Source organism: Rhea pennata, chromosome 9, assembly GCF_028389875.1.
Source record: "Rhea pennata isolate bPtePen1 chromosome 9, bPtePen1.pri, whole genome shotgun sequence".
Lineage (NCBI taxonomy): Eukaryota > Metazoa > Chordata > Aves > Rheiformes > Rheidae > Rhea > Rhea pennata.
The window spans coordinates 1,922,973-1,943,401 of NC_084671.1; the positions used below are offsets into that span (position 1 = coordinate 1,922,973).

Genomic DNA, 20,429 nt, shown 5'->3' on the forward strand with positions numbered 1-20,429 from the left:
TACATGCTAATCTTGACTCCTAGATTCAAGTCAGTCACATCATCTTTCTTAGTAATCTCATTTCTCTAAACTTTCAGGCTTCCTTCATTTGTTTTTTTCTCTTTTCTGTTCTCTTTCCTTTCATGTTTTACAGTGATTCCGTAGTGCTTCATCACTGCATGTTATAAATTTCTTCCAGTAGCTCATTAGGGCTGCAAGTAACATCTGTCTTGCTTCATCCACTCTCACACCCTTTCAGTCGGGAGGGCTGTGTGTGCAATGTAGTTTTTTTTTTTTTTTTTTTTGGCAGGATCTTGTGGATTTTTTTTGAAAGCCAACAATATAAACGTTTTGCTCCCTACAGATTGTGTGTTTAAAATTAGAAAAAAGCAGGTCACTCTGCTCGTGGATGAGGGGGAGGAGAAAGATTTATGGGGTTTCTGTGTTCCCATGGGAGTTTCTTAGCAGGCCTCTGGGAAACTGCTGAGTCCTGCACAGATGAACTTCACCCTTATGGTAAAAGTTCTGTTTTGCGTGAGGAAAGTGCCATCAGAAGTGCCACCATGGTCATTGTCCCGGAGCTTTAAGTGATCTTTCAGATATGCAGAGCCTTGAATGCCCTAAAGATAAGGGAGAAAACTGTGACCCGCTTATGCACTGATATCCCAGCGGGTTGGGCTTTTGCTTGGTCATCTCCTCCCTTAACCAAGTCCTGTTAGCTGATGTCCGTGTCCTCCTGGCTTTCATGTCCATACCTATCCTGTCGACTGCTAAACTGCCTCTGTGCTCCCTATTTCTTTCTCACTTCTTGTGTATGTGACTCTTTTTCTGGCATCTCTCCCAAGTTCTCTTGCTGCAAACACAAGCTCAGCATGAGCTTCTTTATTCCCTTTCAAATTCTTTTCTATCGTGGCAAATAAATCCACCATCCTCTACACATACACTCCTGATATTATCCTTGACACATCTTCACTCCTGGCACTGAGCTGCTGCTTAATCACGCAAATTCCTTCTCTGAATCACCTCATGTGTCCTTGCAGCCAAAAGCTTGCCTTTGATTTGGCAGTTTCACAACAGAAGTATTGGGATCTCCTTCCTTTTGATCCCATTCCTGCCTTGCGTGCCCCACTGTCATTAGCATGCTCTTACTTCACTCTGCTGTGTGGGCTGGCGTCCCACTGCCTGTTGTATCCAGCACCTTACTGCTGCCCCGATGTGCGGCACACACACTGCCAGAACCTTGGCTCCTTTACGCTGTTCCTGCTTTTCTCATTTTCGTACTGTTTTGGAGAGTTTCTGCCCTATTGCTGTCCCTTTGCATAGCATGACCTGCCTGACCTTGATTCCCAGGTAGCCTTTGCTTTCAAATCCCTCCTCCAAACATCCTTCCACAGTGACTGCTCTCCCATGATGATCCCATCCTGGTGACACTTGTAAAGGGGGGGCGCGGAGCAGGAGGGAAGCACACCAAACAAATCTAGCAAACAATATAGCTTGAAAACAGGAACTGGCACGATGTGCATGTAGCACCAGAAATAACCTCGCTGCCATACACAGTGCAAGCCCTGTCCTTCCCCTGACCCCTCCCCCTGTGCGGCTCCTGCCATCTCTCTGCGTTTTGTCAGCCTCTGCTGCATGCCCCAGTGCGGAGACCTCTCTCCTGTTTCTCTGCAAAGCTCCTTGCCGCCTCTGGCACCGTCGGTCTGTGATAAGCGTTTTAGCTCTGCTGTTCCCTTGCAAAACAACTGGAATTGTGAGCAGCTTCCCAGAGGGAATTCTTTCAAGATAATGCTGCAAAGCCACGCACTGCACTGATCTTTATCTCGAACAAATGAAAGGACAGACCCAAAACAAGAGGGCTAATATAAAAATACGATTTTTTAAAATCAGGTAAAAGGAGTGACTGGGAAATACCGCAGGCACAGGCACACATATGCACGCTCACGCGCACACCTGCAGCTCCTGCTTTGTGTGGGGAGGGTGTTTGTGCTTGTTAGCTGTTTTCCCTAGTTGCCCACTGGAATGGACTTTGCTCCTCCGGGCTGGGGCTTTTGAGCAGCGGGAGGCTTTCCACGTGTGTTTGGGAAGGTACAAAGCCTGTAGGAAAACAATGGAAATAGCTGGCTTATGACTGCTGCGTGTCACGCACTCATTTCTCGCCTGTTCGTTTGCCCTTGGAGCTGCTCGCGCCACCTGGAACCCGATCTCCCGTGGTCCCTGGTAATTTGGCCTGGCACGCACGGCAGCCACGCCACGCCATGCCGCTGGGGAGCCGGGCGCCCGGGGAGCGGTGGCAGCGCCAGCCGCCCTGCACACGGTCGCGTGTGCAGCGTCAGCACCAGCCGGGCTGATCTCCGGCTGCATCCTCACCCTTCGTACCGAAGGAGAGACTGTCACTCCAGAGCGGAGTGCGGCTGGAGCAGCCTGCTCCGTGATAGGTGTCCCTGCAGGAGCCACGCGCGCCTGCACCATGGTGCTGTGGCCCCAGCTGGGACAGGATCTCCTCAGCCCCCGCCAGGACAGGTCTCCTCAGCCCCGGCCAGGACAGGTCTCCTCAGCCCCCGCCAGGACAGGATCTCCTCAGCCCCGGCCAGGACAGGATCTCCTCAGCCCCCACCAGGACAGGATCTCCTCAGCCCCCACCAGGACAGGTCTCCTCAGCCCCCGCCAGGACAGGATCTCCTCAGCCCCGGCCAGGACAGGTCTCCTCAGCCCCCGCCAGGACAGGATCTCCTCAGCCCCGGCCAGGACAGGTCTCCTCAGCCCCCGCCAGGACAGGATCTCCTCAGCCCCGGCCAGGACAGGTCTCCTCAGCCCCGGCCAGGACAGGATCTCCTCAGCCCCGGCCAGGACAGGATCTCCTCAGCCCCCGCCAGGACAGGTCTCCTCAGCCCCGGCCAGGACAGGATCTCCTCAGCCCCGGCCAGGACAGGTCTCCTCAGCCCCCGCCAGGACAGGTCTCCTCAGCCCCCGCCAGGACAGGATCTCCTCAGCCCCGGCCAGGACAGGTCTCCTCAGCCCCCGCCAGGACAGGATCTCCTCAGCCCCGGCCAGGACAGGATCTCCTCAGCCCCGGCCAGGACAGGATCTCCTCAGCCCCGGCCAGGACAGGTCTCCTCAGCCCCCGCCAGGACAGGATCTCCTCAGCCCCGGCCAGGACAGGTCTCCTCAGCCCCGGCCAGGACAGGTCTCCTCAGCCCCCACCAGGACAGGATCTCCTCAGCCCCGGCCGGGACGCGTCTCCCGAGCCCCCGGGCGTTGCGTGACCGCCGCGGGGCCGGCCGGGCCGTGGCGTGCGAGGCGCTGCCGCGGCGCCCCCCCGTCGTCGCTCAGCGCCGCTCCTCGCCATCGCCTCCCGCCGGCGGGGGGAAGCGCGGGCTGCGGCTGCGGCGCCGCTTCCCCCCCGCTCTCCCCCCGTCGCCTCCCCGGGGTGACCTTCGGACGCCGGCTAATGCCCGCGAGGGCGCTGCGAGCGTTCACACGCACGCACGCACACACACACACACACACACACACACACACACACACACACACACACACACACACACACGCCATGGCGTGCGGAGCCGCGACCGAGGGAGGCGGCCGCGCCCGCGCCGACGGCCTCGCCCGGCCCGGCTCGCGTGCCTGCTGCGGCGGGGGAAATAAGCGGCTCGGCGGCGGCGCGGCCGCTGCCAGCGCGGGGATTAACGAGGCGGCGGCGCCGGGCGCTCGGCACGCAAAGGCGCCCAGCTGCGCCGCGCGCGCGCGTTCGCGGGCGGGGCGGGGCCGCGCCGTTGCCGCGGTGACGGCAGAAGCCGTTGGGGCCGCCGCAGCGCCGGCGGGCAGGAAATGGCGGCCGCGCCGCCGCCGCGTTTGCGCCCGTGCTGCCGCCGCCGCCGGGGAGCGGAGCGCGGAGCGCCGCCGCGGCGCTGAAGCCGCCGAGGAGACGCGAGGCGCCGTGCGGCGGCGCGTTGTGCCGCGGCGAGGCCATGGAGCGGCGCGTCCCCGTCCACGCCTTGCCCGAGGAGATCCGAAAGGTGCGACGCGCCGGCGGCGCGCAGCAGCGCGGGGAGGCCCCCGCCTGCGGCCCCCGGCGGCTGCGTTCCTGCGCCTCGTCGCTCCGCGTGAAGCCCGGGGCGCTGGCGCTGTGGAAACGTAGCGGCGGCGCTGCCTGTGTGGGGCGCTTGCTGGTGCCCACGCGTGGAACATGAGCTACCCCACGAAATTTTCCTTTGGCTGTATTCTGTCCTCATTTTCTGGTGTGCTTTCCATAATCCCAAAGTAACGGAGAAGTTTTATACGTGCAGGCTAACTGGGGGAGTTCTCCCTTGAATACTCAAGGAAGCTGCTGGCATAATTTCGGGACCGTCAGTAACGGTTCCTGAGAGTTCGAGCGTGGGTAAGGTAGCCAAAGGAAGGGGAATGCAGCGCTCGCTCTTAAGGAAGTGCGTGGGGGAGAACCTGGGAAGCGTATAGACACTCAGCTCTGTGTTTGATAGCAGGAAAGATACTAGGTATGTTTGTTTATAAATTAGTTTGCAAGCATTAACAGGATAATGTGGTTAACAAAGTTCAGTACAAGTTTCTCTAGAAAACTAATTGTGCCAAAATAAAATTGGTCAAAATTGTTGTATAAGTGGGTTGGTGAATGTAAGGGTTGGTGAATATAGCACCTTGTCTTTGTTAGGATCTCTGGCACGGTTTCAGGTTACGTTTTCACAGGTAGGTGGGGAGAGATGGTCTAGTCATGTTGTTAAAGGATCACATCCAAAGAATAATCATTGAAATTTGCTGTCGTATGAAGGTTTTGTGTTAGGTGAGATAGATCTTGGAGTTGTTCTGGAGCTAGTACTGCTGAATGTTTTCATTAACGTGTGAGAAGGCAGTGGTTTTCCTCTATCTCCAACTGCAAATTAATCTCGTTCTAACCTCAGTGGACTTACTTTGACTGAATGCTGGAAAACTATGTGTCAGGGTAGTTGAGCACTGCAATAGGTCACCTAGGGAGGTTATAAAATGCCCGCAGTGGCACTGTGGGGGACAAGTGGAGCAAACTTTTCTTCTAGAGTGATGGGATGGAGCAGGCAATCTCTTGAGTTCTATTTCAGCCCTGTGATATATCTTTAACAAAAAGACCTGTGTGCAGAAGGTACACCAGTACTTCAAGGTATGTGTATGTACAGTCTTAAGTTCTTGTCAAGTCTGTGTCTCATCGGTGTAAGATTTCATGCTTGAGTTCTAAGGCAGCAACAGCCCAAGATTTCAGGATCCGTTAAGACTCTTCGTTTCACATTTCCTTTGCTGCTGCTTGTCTCTTCACCTATCTAACTTGCAGTGTAGTTGCAGCGTAGTTTAAAAAGGGTAGTGCTTGAATACAAGTCACTCTCACAATTTTAAGTCTTCTACCTTTCTATCTTCTACCTTTTAAGTACAGTTCTTCTCATTCCCTTCACATTTTCTACTTGGATTTTTATAGCTTCTCTTCTGGCATCTTTCTTTCAAATTGCTCTTAACATAAGCAGAACTTGGGCCAGCTGTAGATTGCTCTGCCAAGCTGAGCACATGCTTCAACATGCAGCTAGCTGGCCAGAAGAATGTACATGTCCAGAGGGAGTACTTAGAGCATCATGATTCCAGTTGCAGAACCAAGAATACTCACTGTTAGGTGAGTTGACTTGCCCTACTGCATGCTCAGGAGACTGGGTTGTACTCTTGAGAACTTACCAAGCAGGTGTCTCAAAGTGAAGGGTGTAGACCAGATCCCTAATCACTTCACTCTTTCATGCTCCTACCAGGTGGAGCTTCACAAGCTGCTTATTAGTGCTTTGGGCAGTGACAGCACTGCCTCCAGAATGACACTCCTCAAGAGGTTCTTTATGGAGACCGAAAGGGAGGGGAGCGACTTGCATCAGACCTGGAACAGCCTATTCTACAGACTGTTCTGCTGTCAGTCTATAACAGGGCTTTCTGTCTAGTGTTAGAGGCACACATGTCAGAGCAGAAGTTGCTGCAAGTTAACCCACTGGCAACCTGGGCCAGGTAGGTGTTGCCCACTATATTTACTACATCTTAAGGGAAGCCTTAATGCAAAGGGAAAGAGGTTTGTTTCTTGGTATTTTGTCAATTTATTTATAGATGGAGAAGGGTTTAGATTCCTCAGGATCTACTCAATTTTGGCTTAGAAAGAAAGTCATGTAAGAATTTTACATGACCTACTTTTTATTCTTTTCTTTGATTTCTGCTTCTGTTGTACCTGTTTCACACAATACCTGTTGCCAGATGGATGCTAGAGGAGAACAGGTAAACAGCCACAAGTCAGTTGTTCAAGTTTATTTTATTTTTTATTTTTTTTGATTTGCAGAGGAATTAATTATTAATGAAGATTAAAGCATGGTTTGTTTTTAGAAAACAGAAATAGAGTTGTGACTTTGCATATTGACAGTTTGATCACCACGCTGAGCAGTGTTTGTCGGTGTTAGTAGTCAGCAGGAGTAAGCTTTCCCTTTCAAAGGAAGCTCTGCGATGGAGTAGTGTGGATGGAGAAAGTTGTGAACATCTGTTGCTGTTTTGGCAGCATGTACAGGAGAACAGGTAACTTCTAGGGGTGGAAAATAATCTAGTCATAGCTGCCATCATCAGAGATACAAAAGAGAGGTGCAGAGTTCAGGGAACTACTGCTGGGAAGGGAGGAATGTGAGCAATAATGATGGTGATACCTACCACTTGAGTCTGTCTTTATACTCGTACTGAAAAGTATGATAACACCAACTCAAGCAGTAGTGTTTTAGGCAAGGAATAACTAAGAATTTATGGCTTATGAGTGGATAGAAAGGTCTTTTACGAGTTTAATCCTGCTGAAAGCCAGAACTTTTTCTGTTATGACTTCATTCTGTTTATACTAGTACTGGAACAACCTTCTTTGTCTGTCCCCCACGTGGAATGCCCTGACCTTACATGTATGGCATCTCTGCTTGTCCAAGCACTTTGGATGGAAGGAGGGGCTTGAAGTATCAGAGAAGAAAGAGAGGGTGCTGGATCCAGCTTCTCTCCAGATATTCCACTTTTCCCTGGCTGAAACACACAGACAGTGCAGGGGCATTGCACCAACTCTGGGAGAGAGACAGAAAAGAGACAAGGGCACAGGGACAAGGCAGGCCTACAGGATAGCTAAACAGGGCACAAAATTAGGTTAATACCAAGTGTGATTGTGCCTTACAGTTTTGGTATATACATGTATTGAGAATCACAGTACTACTGTGATATTAGTGTATCACTCATCACCAGTGAACAGAAAAGCAGAGAGGATCACAGAAAGGGTTCCAGTGGCTTAGAAAGGAGCAAAATCCAGGTTTGGCAGAGCAGCTGGTCGGACCATTACTGAATGAAGCTGAGCACAGGGGGATGCTGTGTGCATCTGTGACTCAGTTCTGGGCCAGAATATTGGGCAGTTTTCTGTTCAGGCCCAAATATACATACTTTACACAATGTAAATCCTGTAAATGTCTAATAGGGCACAAGAACTGTGTTCCTCCCTGGTCTTCCAGCCTCCCACCATGCCAGCGTCACAAGAATGGGATATTCTAAGCCCTGCATCATCCTTGCATCCCTTTTGCTGAAGAACCACTGGACTGTTTTTGCCAGATGAGATTTCTGTCACTATTATAAACATTTTCTTCATCAGAAAGTTACTGTTAGAATTCATCTTTCATGAAAACAAGACCTGTTAGTACATACCTCTCCATTGCTTAATGTTCAGAAGACAGCACAAGGCCAGAACCCTAAGCTGTCTATATAACAAAACATTATATTTAATTTTATATTTTATTTGGCAAATAAATAACCCTTGCTTAACACAAATCATAAAATTAGTTGGGCACAAGATACCCTATACAGATTAGTAGTTCTATTACCATAGGAACTTAAAAAAAAAAAAAAAAAAAAAAGCAGAACACAAACTTTGAAGCTCTGTTATACATCAGTACTGAATGTTCCATGGTATTTCACTATCCACAAAACATCATGTACTGCTGTGGCAAATAGTTACTCGTTAGAGTTGCTACATGTGCTATAGATGTGAGCACATTATGGTATCTTTAATTTTTCTTCCCTGTTTTGACCCTGAGATCATTTTTCTTAAATAGGCAAATTCCAGCTGTGAGAATTGGCTATAGAATTTGCCACGTCCGGCATCCAGGCTTGTTTTGTAGATGTGAAGAGTGTGAGGATGTGAAAATATTATGAACATACAATATTTTCAATATTGATAATGATCCAGATTTAGAAGCAGCAGCATTTCTGCTTTAGCACAGAATGGCAGGAGATCTTTTCAGGCTTGCTGTCGTGTACCTTATGAATGCTTCTTGAGATGGTGTTCATGAATTGCCTTTATCTTCACTGAGATTTTCAGAATTTAGTTATAGGATTTTTAACATTTTGCTTTTGTTGATCTCTGGCTATGTGAATGTCCTCAGTGGCTGCAGCGAGCTTTGGAAATGTTAGAAAATTCCTGGGTTTTTTTGGTGGGAGCCCACATCTTACAACTTAGAAGTGGATAGCTCTCAATGACAGACTGGTTAGCCATTGACCCATAGCAGGTTTGGGATAGTCTGTTTCCAGATAGTAACAGTAGCCTAGTTTGTTACTACTATGTATTGGGATACAGCAGATTTTCATTATCATGCTCATGGCTCTAAGTTTTAATTTTGCTGGCACTAGAAACATATTCAAAGCTTAAACAAAATCTCATTAATTGAGGACTTAGGAATTTATATCAGTTCTACTTGGCTGAATAACTGCAGGGAGCATAGATTTGGGCACTGCTACTCCTCTGATATTTCAGATTCTACTGGCAAAATTTATAATCTTAGAGAACAAAGAGCTAAATTCTTGTTAAAAGAAGAAAAATCTACCTACTCACTTATAAGTGCCTTGGTATTTCAATGCCCAGTATATGCATCACTGATACTAAAATTGTCAGTTATGAAAAATTAATAAACAGGCACTGCTCTTAAAGCCAGAACCTAAGTCCTTGTCATTTCAGAAGCTTGAAGAGAAGCTTGTTATTCAAAAGGGTAAAAATGGGCCAGACCAGCAAAGCCATCCTTTCCCTTACAACTTAGGCTTTGCAGATGCTTACAGTATCGAGTCAGATCAATGTAATTTCAGTGACTGTCCATTTTAGCTCAGTTCTTCACTTGCCCTCGGTAGCTAAAGGAATCTATGTAACTATGGAATAATGTTAGTTCTTCCAAAAATGAACACCGCTCTGAGTTGAAACTACTCCCACAGATGCTGTAGCGGAACAGCTGCTGGAATGTCATAGCTAGAAATACTACCTTTAGATATGATTTGTTCCCAATATAGCTCTTATCCTGCCTCGCTAGCATCTGGTGTAATGCATGTCAGAATTGTAGCTAAAAACCTTATGGATCAAGAATATTTCTCACTTAAACGTTTTGTCATCAGTGAATTTGTCTTTGTTTTTCTGTTGATATTGTTGTCACACATGCAGTACTGTCAATGCTAACTCAAATAGCATTTTTTTAAATCTCTCTTTATGTAGTCTTTTCATGACTTGTTTGCCCTGAGTTTCTTTATCTAGGCTGACCAAAAATCCAATGCTAAAATAGCTTCTGTTTTTTAAATTCCTAATTGATTTTTTTCTATTCACTGCTTATTCAGATTTCTGAGAGCATACACAGCCCCATTTCTAGTTACAACTCTGATCTCTTCTCTTTCTATTCATGATGTGTTTTTTTTCTATTCCTAACTATGTTTTTTCCATGAATTTTTCCTGTTTTGCTTTTGAGAAAATGTCAACAGCCTTTTGACCAAATGTGAACCATGAAATATGGAAACCTAAAACATAAATCACTGTGTCTATAGTACATACTCTTAAGGTAACTCAGTGATAACACTGTTCCACAAGAAGTAGCTTTGTAAGCAGAGGAACTCATGAAAATGTTTTTCCTACAGATTGGCATCTAGTAGTTGATGATTTGGTGTCTAAGATGCAAGCTCTAATGGTATCTTTTCTCCAGGACAGACCATTTATAAGGCACTCTCCTGTACATGTTGTTTGATGTTTAATAAAAAAAAAAAAGGGGGGGGGGGGGAAATGGGACCATTCCCATTAAGTTCAAGTGGAAATGATTTATTGTTCTACAACTCTTTTTTTTTTAAAGTTCAGCAACAAAATTGAAAGAGATAAGTGCATTTTGAAAGTTAAAAGGTTATAGTACTTGCTCAAAACATTTTTATGTCAGACCCCTGATTGTTTTTTTTCCTGGTACCCAGAGATATTTCTATGACTGTTTATTTGAAAGACAGGAGTGGTGTTGCTGCAAGAGAGCACAATGTTCTTATTGGGATAAGAGCCCCCCTCCTGTCCTCCTTATAACAGCTCATTTTGTCCTTTTTCAATATAGTAATTTTAGTGCTTTGGAACTTTATGGTATTTATTCTGAGTAACAGTTTCATATTTCCAAGCACATTTTGCAACTGCCAGGAAAAATAAACCTGAATTTTCATTTCATTCAGAGTAACTGTAACTAGGGTTATTCTATATTGGGGCGAAACTAAGAAACTGGAAAATAAAGCTTGGCCTGGTAATTCCAGGGCATCCTGAAATGTCATTTTCATCAAGCTATATTTAAAGTGTTGAAGATTATTGAATCATGAAATAATGGATATTTGATAAGTTTTGAAAAACTGTTTTCTTTCATCCAAATAGGATTTCTTTCAATTCATCCCAATGTTTCGAAATACTTTTTTTCCTGTAACACAAGATATTTATATATTCTTAAACTGTTTGCAGTTTTACAGCTTTTTGATTTTCATACATCATTGCTGCAGTCTGTACGACTGCTGATAATTGCAAGAAAGACAAAACCATGTTTGAAGCTTGATACACAAACATATAACTGCTCTTTCAGCTGCCACTTGTTTTCTGTCTTTCATTTCTCCAAGCTTATCCAAAGCTTCTTATGTGTGTTGCTTTGAGCTTGTGTCTTCAGCTGTGACTGACCTCTAATCTAATCTTGATTCTAACCATCTCCTCTCAAATGCATCTGTGCTGTGATTCAAGAACAGGGTAGAACCTGTCACAGTCTGAGATCTGTGCTGATAAGGAGATGCTTACATGTGCCATACTGAATGTCACACCTTCTTGAGTAGATCTGGCTAGTTTATCTGCTCAGTATCATTCCTATAATACAAGGCACAACACGTTATGTTGGTATAGCTGTGCTTGAAATAGTCATGAGACCAAACTTGTTTTCTCCCCCCTCTTTTTTTTTGTTCCTTTAATCTCTTTTGTCATGTACTAGAACTCCCCATTGCCGGTGCAGGCCTCTGTGTGATCAACTTGGGCTGGAGGGTAGACAGAAAAGCCAGTCCATGTGTACTCTCAGGGACCTCTTTCTACAAATCTTGGTACTCCTACTCCATCCTTCCTCTTCTTTGAGCCTTCTGTTGCTTTGATACTTCATCATACCATCTTTTGGAAATATTGTCATCTTTTGCTCATCTGACTCCCATGGTTGGTTGGTTGGTCAGCCTGGAACATGTTTTGTTCTCCTTTTTTTCATTATTCCTTGTGGTCCAGCTCCCTCCTTCTACCATCTCTTTGTATTAATTAAGTATTATCCAGCTTCATGGCTTCAAATATTGTCCCTATCCTACCTGAACATCCCATTTCAAAACAGCTGGGCTATGGGTTATGCATGTAGCCGGTCATGGTTATTGCTTTCTTACAGCCTTCCCTCCTTTCATTTCATAGGAAATGGGATAGAAAGCAGAAGACCATGAACTCTTAAAACAATTGTTTGGTTTCTAAAGTTTGTATACTGCCTAGCTTGATAAAACCCAACCCAGGATGCAGCCTCTTTGGATACTAGTGTTATATCAGTTAATAAGAATAACATGATGCAGGGCCTTCCAAAAAGGACTTCCTGTTGAATAGAAGTATGCACTTTTACCTGTCATTTAAAAGAATATTTACAATGTCATAAAAGTAAAGCTCAGTTTTACTAAACAGATCCGTTTCTTGTTCAGTTTTGCATCACTTGTAAACCAAGCAATTTTTTTCTGGAAGTGAAAGAAATTAAAATACATAGGAATAACTGATATACTGTGCAGTGTGTTTTGTGTCAAAGCTAGAGCACATTTACTTGTTCCTTTTTATTAAGCTTTGCTCAAATATTTGATCATTTAAAAAAATATTTGTCAATTTAAGAAATGATCTTTCAGTTAGATGTCTATTGCACACACTGTATTTTTTTAATCTGTGATGAATAGTTCCTGCCTAGCAAATCGGTTATATTTTCCGCAGCACTCAAGTGCCATATACACTACATCACAATAATTATTCCCTTACTCATTTGAATTATATTTGTGAAGATTGCTGGATTACATCACTCTATTCACTTTCCAGCTTGCCTATTTAATTGGAAATGAGTTATCAAAAACATAGTAAATTACATTTCTGTTGGCTCAAGCAATCAGATATTCATTAAGGAAATAATTTTGTAAAACAGAACAATTCTTTTTGTTTTAAATTAATATATAAAGCATAATTTAGAGTAGATTTTTTAAATTATTTTTCTAGAGTTCCAGTGGGAGTTCCTACGTAGTAAACTGCATAGCTGGTATCTCTTCTGAGTTTTCCCTTAAACGAAAGTACTCTTACAGCTTGATTTCATTTTGTTAATGTAGAATTTTGTGTTTATTACTTGCTAAAGCAGTAACATCTTCTGATCATAAGTGCTGCACAGCAGTAAACAGTTTAAACTAGCCAGAATTATTATTATTTAGAGTCATTCAATCTTTTATTTTTCTTCAACTTGTTTCTTACATACTTTTATCTTTTTTTCAGATGTCCCGGGATGAGACAGTATGTAAGTACTGTGGAGTCAGCTATTTGATACTTCATGAATTTAAGGTGATGGAAGAAAAAGTAAAAGCAATGGAAAAGGAGATTAAATTCTATGAAGGAAGTCTAGAACGGGAAAAAAGACTTCAAGAAGAGTTGCAGACTCTTTGCCAAGACCTTGAACACAGTCGAGCTGACAGTCAGTCAAAAACAGAAAGGTCAGAGTGTGTTCCTTAGTCTGATATTATTCTCATGTTTATGTACTAGTTATTTTAGTTCCAAAGAAATTTAAAAAACAAAAAAGCTTTGTCTTTCTTTTGTCAGATGTAACATATATACTATAATACTTAATTTAAATAATATTTTGAAGTATTCTCTAGAAGCAAATCTTGAATTTTTGAATAGTTTAGTTACAGTCGATATAGTTAACAAAAAACCAGAAGGTATTTCAGAGGTATTTCCAGCTTCCCCTTCCTTTTCCTCTCCCCTAAAGGGGAAATGATCAAGGATTTCATCTTACGAATGTTTTTATTACAGAATGGTAAATATTTAAATGAAACTTCAGGGTGTTAGGAGTTTCACAGTTCTGAAGTTTGTACTTACTGCTTTGCTCACAATGATGCAGTAATATGATAAATACCAGAATTCTTACACTGAGGAGCTCGCAATTCACAATCTGAAAGGCTAAGATACAATACTAAAATAGTAATGAAAATCTCAGGTACTGCTTATGGCTTTGTTCTTCAGAAACAAGGGCTCACAAATACTTATTAATGAGTATTTGCAGGGCTCAGCTAAAGGAGGAATTTTGTACTCTTAAGAACTGCAGTATATATGGCTCTGAAGACTATGGATTTAGGATTCTTTCAGCTAACACTTATAGGCAAGCCAGCTTTTGCCTTATGCTTGTTTGTCACCACGTGATAACTTTAAACTTAGGACACGAAGTCATACTTCCAAAATACCTGTTCTTTCATGGGCCTGTGCATAGCTTTGGTTCCCCAAACTGCTGATTTGCTGCACTAAATATAGAAATTCATTTTAGGGAAGATATGAAAAGCAAAGCATTACTGGAGAGTTTCATAGTCTTTATCTTCTTTCTGCCTTGCTTTCATCATTTCTAATGCTTTTCCTGTTCAGTGGGTTTACAGTATAGATTATGAAGGTAGATACACTCAAACTAGCTTTAAAATACGTGGCTAGCTCAAGTACCATGAGCGGTGGTGTTGAGGCAGTTCAAACATCAGTTGTGGTGGCAAAACCTGGTGGTCAACTTTTTAAACTTTTGTAGCCACCACAATTAGAATGCCATCAGTCTAAACCCCAAGCTTCAAGAAAGCATGATAGATTTTACTATCCTTGGAAGTTATTTATGTTGCACAAAGAATGTGGACTGATATGGAACTTGTTATAGTCAATATGAACATGTCAAGACTTTGAGACATTCTTAGCAGTTTGGGTAGGATGTTTTCTCTCTCTCTCTCTCTCTCTTTTTTTTTTCTATAGAGTTTCTGAACCACTATCTCTAGTTCCTGATTAACCTACTGTTGCTTTTATGCCATTGTGTGATCCATGACAATATAACAGATTTCATAACAAAAGATTGTATCTTTTCTGCTGTTTTCTACTGTGAAAGAAATGTTTGAACTTCTTTTAGTCCTTAAGTTCCAAAGAACCGCTCTTCCCTTTTCTCTCTTGTATTCTTCTACTATCCATAATCAAATTTAACATGAATACTCTGTACTTTTTTCTGTATCCTAATTTTCTATCGTCTTACTTTGAAATCTATTAATGTATTTCATTCATTATTTACAGTGGGACTGTAATCTGAATGTTAATATTTACATCTCTAAAGTAAGTAAATCTAATTACCAACTATAAAAATGCAGTTGCTTGAGTTGACTACTGAAAGAATAATGTGGTAGAAGCAGTGGAATCAGAAGCTTCTTGGCAATTCCTTGCTCTTCTGCATCAAATTGTTTGTCAGAAGCTCTTTTTAGGAATGAGACTGTAATTTTAAATATCAGGTCAGTCATCATTTTGCTTCTAAAGACTCCTAATTGTGGTCTGTCTTATATAATTGACCTACAGCCATTAGCAACTGATTTAAACTGATAATATTTAGCATTTTTGGACATTAAGGTGCTCTCTCAAAGGACTGGGGTTGAATGTGTTGGAAACACTAAAGAGGAAACATGTACGGATCTATAGATGCAGCACTTTATAATCTATTTACATTTTTTGCGAACCCCCTAAATACTATAAGAATTTAACATAACTACTATTGGAAATAGACTTTTGTGTGGTAATATTTCTAATAAACCTTCACTTTAAAACACAGAAGTTCTCACAAAGTTGAACTTATATATACAGTGGATCAGCTTACTCATACTGTATATTGCAATCTTTTTTTCATTTTGAGCTTTGAGTATGAACTGACACCCCCCCACACACACCAATTTTTCAGTGTTGTCTTTGGTTTAATAGTCTACTCTTGAAGAGTGCTGTTAAGAGAGCAAATGCTCCTTGGTACTGCAGTGGCTCTGGGTGGCAATGACAGGGGCAGCGCTCAGTGTGCTAGCGTGTGCAGTGGCAGCACATTCTTTTTGTTGAGAATCATTTGCCAGAGGTGGACCAAAACTTTCATTTAGGTGACTTTTTGTAGCAAAGCTCAAACAGTTAATGAAAACTTTATCTCTGCATTTTCCCCCTAAGGCTTGGCTTGATTTAAAACCTGCTGAAATCAAATGGAATACTTTCAGTAGGCTTTCACTGAGCCCATAAATCAACTGTTGTGCCTTGCTGAGTAACCTGTCTAAATATTCTTTATCTGCTCTTCACTGTCCTGGGCCTCTTTTGTTACCTAATACCTTTGGCATAAACTAACTAATCAACATACTCTCTTTCTGCTGGTTCTTGCATGGTTGGCAAATCATTCCTCCCAAACTGCATGTTTTTATCAGCAGCCAAATGTGCCTTTTTTTCATCTTTGTAAGGCTGAGAGAGATTTAATCTTTATTGTTTAGATGAGGCTATTTCACTTTTATATTTCCTTAAGGTTAGACTATTGCTATTGTTTGTATCTGTGGTTAACCTTGAAAGCCACCTGGGAGCTTTAGCGTGCTAGGAAATCGGCTGCTTACCCTGCGAGATTTTGTCAGAACGAGGAACTGACCGTCACGCAGTAGACTGTACTGGTGCAAGTTAGCTATTCAAATCTTATTCTTACGTTGGACACTGTATTTTGTGGGAAAATACTTATTCCATGTTAAAATCACTTTAATTCCATAATACCCACATGAGAGCTGTTCCTGAAGAGATGTCATGATATGGCAAACTTGATACCACGATGCCAGTCAGTTTACATGGTGACTAAGGTAGACCCTGCAGACAGGACTGCACAGGCTCTGAAGACTGAACTGCTAGATTTGCTTCTATAAGATACTAGTTATCATCAGCAAGAGCAATGATTTATGCTTAGTTGAGCTGAAATGCTGTTGTCTCCTTTATTCGACTGACTGAGCATTTTGGGTCCGTTGCCCATTGAAAGGTGTTACTAGCAGGCGCTTTGTTGGCTTGCCTGTCTAAATCATTGGAGATTCAAGTATAATCAGCTTTAGCCTCCTTGCTGTGTGGGACTCCCACAGATTCCTGGAGTCCCTAGCATTCAGTTCATTAACAGGTTTTTCTCTGGCAGGGCGTTTCAAAAATTTGTAGTGCTGAAGGAGGTATACATTATATTTGCAATCTAAATTATGATAATTTTTATAACTTCTGAAGTAAGAAAATTAAAATAGACTTAAAGATGTATTTTAAAGGTATGGTAGTACTGAGTAACATGTGTGACGAGAAGCAAAATTTTTTATGATGCATACCTGAAGAGGTGTGTAGATACCACTTACTGAGATGTATGTCACCGAGGCCTTTAAATATAATCCTGAAAACTTTTACAAAATCTACTCAAGGGCATAAGTCTGATGATAGTCACTAACACATAATTCCTTCTGATAATGTGTGTAGTTGTTGGAAATTTTATCCATAAATAATAAAATCTTAAAAGTGACGTAAACCTCACATATTTTAACTTGTGGGAGCTCTATTTTTCCATATTTTTGGGTTTGGATTCTTTTGCAGTTTTCTGAGTTCTCCACCTTGAGTTTGTTAGTTCCCTACTACGTTGACAAAATTTAATACCGTAGAAAATGCGTTGCTGTTGAATTTGCCTAAAATAAATCTTACTTTTTACAACATGATTGCTTAGGAAAGCAACAGCAGCTACATGACTTGGTGAAGTCTAGACTTTTAGTAGTATATTTCTGTTGAAAGTCTAGTGATAAAGTGGAGTTGAGTTAGTGTCAAAATTGCTAAGAGCCAAAACCAGATGAAATGAACAACGAAATAAGGAACTAATCTTTCTTTTTCTAAGCTGTTACAAGCTTCTCATGTTAGATGCTTGTGTATGAAAATAATAAACCTTACCAGGGTATTTTGCTAGTATTGCATCTGTTTATATATGCTTTACATCACTTCCATTTGTGTATACTGCTCATTGAAGCAACCTAACCTAGTAGGCTATGTGCATTTTTTTTCCCCACACTAATAAATATTCTTTTGACCTGAAGGTAGCGGGTATTTTGCCATTAATTATAGTTTGTTACGGGTGGCAGATGTTTAGCTAGCAGCATTTTTCAGAGGCACTGTGATCTAATTGTTCTGTGGAGTAAACCCTTTTTTTGCATTAAACTAGTATGACCAGATGCCATCTCTGTGTGATAGAAGATAGTCAGATGAACAGTGAATGTCTTTAGAGTGCAAAATCTGACTGTATTAGATACAAATATTTCTGTTTTGTATTTAATTGTTTGTTGTGCTTTATCATCAGACTGGACGACTTTTTTGGAAAAATACGTAATTTTTAAAATGATTTCCTTTCTGACTAGCTCTGAACTTTAGTTATGATATAGATTACTTATCTCTCTGTCTTTTTATAGAATCTCTTTGATTAGGCGATCCAGAAAGGTCTATTTATACTGGCTTATTTGGTCCAGCTACTGATTCTAATTCTTTGGGACACTGAGAAGATATCTGTATAGACTGAGCAACATCTTTGTGCTATGTACTGGTGATCTTTACCGGATGTCTGACATAAGAATTGGGGATAAGAATTTGGGAGCATCGTTCAAAGTACAGTTTATTCCACGAGTATAAAACATGTCATAAATAGACATCTTCCTGACCAGAAGCCTGTATCATTTTTCACATTTTTTGTCTGTCTGAGAAACAAAGATGGAAGCTTCGACACTGAAGAATATCATGTAATCTTTCCCCTTTACTAAGTGGGAAAATACCTCTCCATATGAGAAACATTGCAAATTTTGTGACTTGTTTTTTTTGTAATCTGTGTGCTTGGTCAGGGCAGTAATCATACCTTAGAAAAAGTCTCTACTATGGTACATGGTATAGATACAGGGAACTTTACCATAAACTATTTGCTATTGTCCTTTTACTTAAGCTAGCAGGATATATGTTTTTTCTGAAGAAAAATATCGATACATTGTATTTATGCAGTCTCTGAGAGAGCTTGAACAAATTCTCTATATAATGGCAATAGTAAAGTGTTTCGGGTGGAATATGTGGAAAGGGTGTAGTGAATACAGGCAAATACTTACCTTCAGCCCTGTGGTTCCGAAGAAGGGTCTGCGTAGTTCTGGCGTGGCTCTGCCGCGCTGGGCGGCACGTGCGTCTGGCTCTGCCGGGGTCGCGCGGTCCTGGCTGAGACGAGCCATCTGCAGCCCGGCTCCCCAGCGGGGCTGCCTGTGTCCTGGGCAGGGCAATCTGGGACCGAGGGGCAAAAGAGACTCAAGCCTGGAGCATTGCTGTGACATCCTGGTTCAGTGTGAACCCTTGGAAGGGCTTGTTGACCCCTCGTTAGCCATGTTAAGCTGTGGTCTGCACCTCAGAACTGTGTTTTAGCAAACCTAGTTACTATTTAAAGATATTACCATGGAATAGTAATGTAACTAAACTGTTTTGATAACATCTGTATTACAGCTTTTTGAAGATTAGTGTTTAAATCCAATTGGTCCTTTTAAAAAATGCTTACAGTTTTCCTTGCCCTTGTAGACTCTCTAGCCAGAGAAGTTGTAATATCTTTCTATCTTAACTTAACTAATGGAGTTTAGAAAGATGTTCACAAGGCTGAACATCTTAACAGTGTAGATCACTGTATTAAAATTATCCCACGTGGCCTATTCTTTTTGCCTTACACCTTCAAATTTTTCAGTTTTTATATAGTACTTCTAGCTGTTGATGCCTGTTAGATAAATTTGGTTATGGGATTTTTTTTCAGCATTAATAGCACCAGGAAGGGTGTAACCACCTTTCCACCTGCTTACCTTCCCCCACAAAAAAACTCAGCATATTGTTTAAGTTTGTCTTCATTAGACAAGTCTTTTGTTTTATGACCCTTGGTAATATTGGAGTTTGTCTTTTGAAGTTTGTTGCTTTGGAGATTGAACTATTCTATTAAAGATTCATTTGCTCCAGGTGTTCAATATAGTCCTAATAAAATGTTCTTATGCTTGTTTCTTTTAAAATCCTGAGAATCTCGGGTCTGTTTCAGCTATAAACAGACCTTCCTCAAGGAGTTTACACTTTTATGGAGGACTTTCAAATACTTCCAGGTTTTACTTTTATCCTTAATGTTTTCTTTTATCAATGTTCTCTGGTCATTAAGTAATCTAAGTGCAGTGGATATGTATTTGCTGCTTTTTTCATCAGAAATCTAATGTTTGCAGTGTCATTGTGGAGTGATGGGAAGGCATTTAATTAGAAGATTGTCACTAGTTAAGAAATATGAGAATTAGATGAACTCTTCCTATTTTTAAGCTAAGAACAAGGTATGAAAGATCTGTTTAAAATATCAGCGATGTTTCCAGATGCAATTTCTTACTGGCAAACATAAGCAGCTATGTAAGAGATGAATAATTTAAAGAGGTTTCAGATATGCTTTAGGGCATGCACTCAGTTCTACTATTATATGTAGGCAACTTGAAAAACTTGCACATCTTTTCACTGTTTTAGAAGGCATGACTAATTAACAAAACATTATAACCACTGCAGTGCTGTGATGTATTTTCAGAATGATGTTGGTGTATCATCCAACACCTAAAAAGAAATTAATTCATAAGGTAGTAAATGAGTGTTCTTCATTACACTACAGAAGTTCTATGCGAGCATCAGATGAGTTCCCTTTAAAGTGGTATTTTTTTTCTTCATTAGGGAATGAGCATATGCTAAGTCTTAGAAATTTTTTTACTTTTTATGTGTTTAATTCTACTTTGCAACTTGAGCTGTCCAAAAGAAGTGCACAAGGGATGCATACTAACATCTTTTTAAAAGAGTGAAACATGCTGAAATGAAAATGAGCAACTTGAACTGGCTTTGAGTTAGTCTTAGAGTTTCATGAAGCTGAAAATACTGTAGTGAAAGAGTTTTTTTCCATTGACCATTTTCTCCAGCTTTCTCTGCAGACTCGCTACTGACTGCAGGTGACCATGGATGCAATTGCTCATTCAGCCTAAAATGGGTCCTTCTG

At 42.1% G+C, this 20,429-nt stretch overlaps 1 protein-coding gene across 3 annotated transcripts in view; it reads left to right on the forward strand.

Moving 5' to 3' along the window:
* The first annotated feature begins 3,868 nt into the window (after positions 1 to 3,868).
* LEKR1 (leucine, glutamate and lysine rich 1) overlaps positions 3,869 to 20,429 on the forward strand; it is an 86,317-nt gene continuing 69,756 nt past the window's right edge. For all 3 annotated transcript variants that reach the window (XR_009959272.1, XR_009959273.1, XM_062582711.1), the window contains exons 1-2: positions 3,869 to 3,998; positions 12,836 to 13,050. Coding sequence is in view for 1 of the 3 variants with exons in the window: in XM_062582711.1 (XP_062438695.1) it covers positions 3,951 to 3,998; positions 12,836 to 13,050 (263 nt within the window). In the remaining 2 variants the exon portion in view is untranslated. The remainder of the gene's footprint in view (positions 3,999 to 12,835; positions 13,051 to 20,429) is intronic.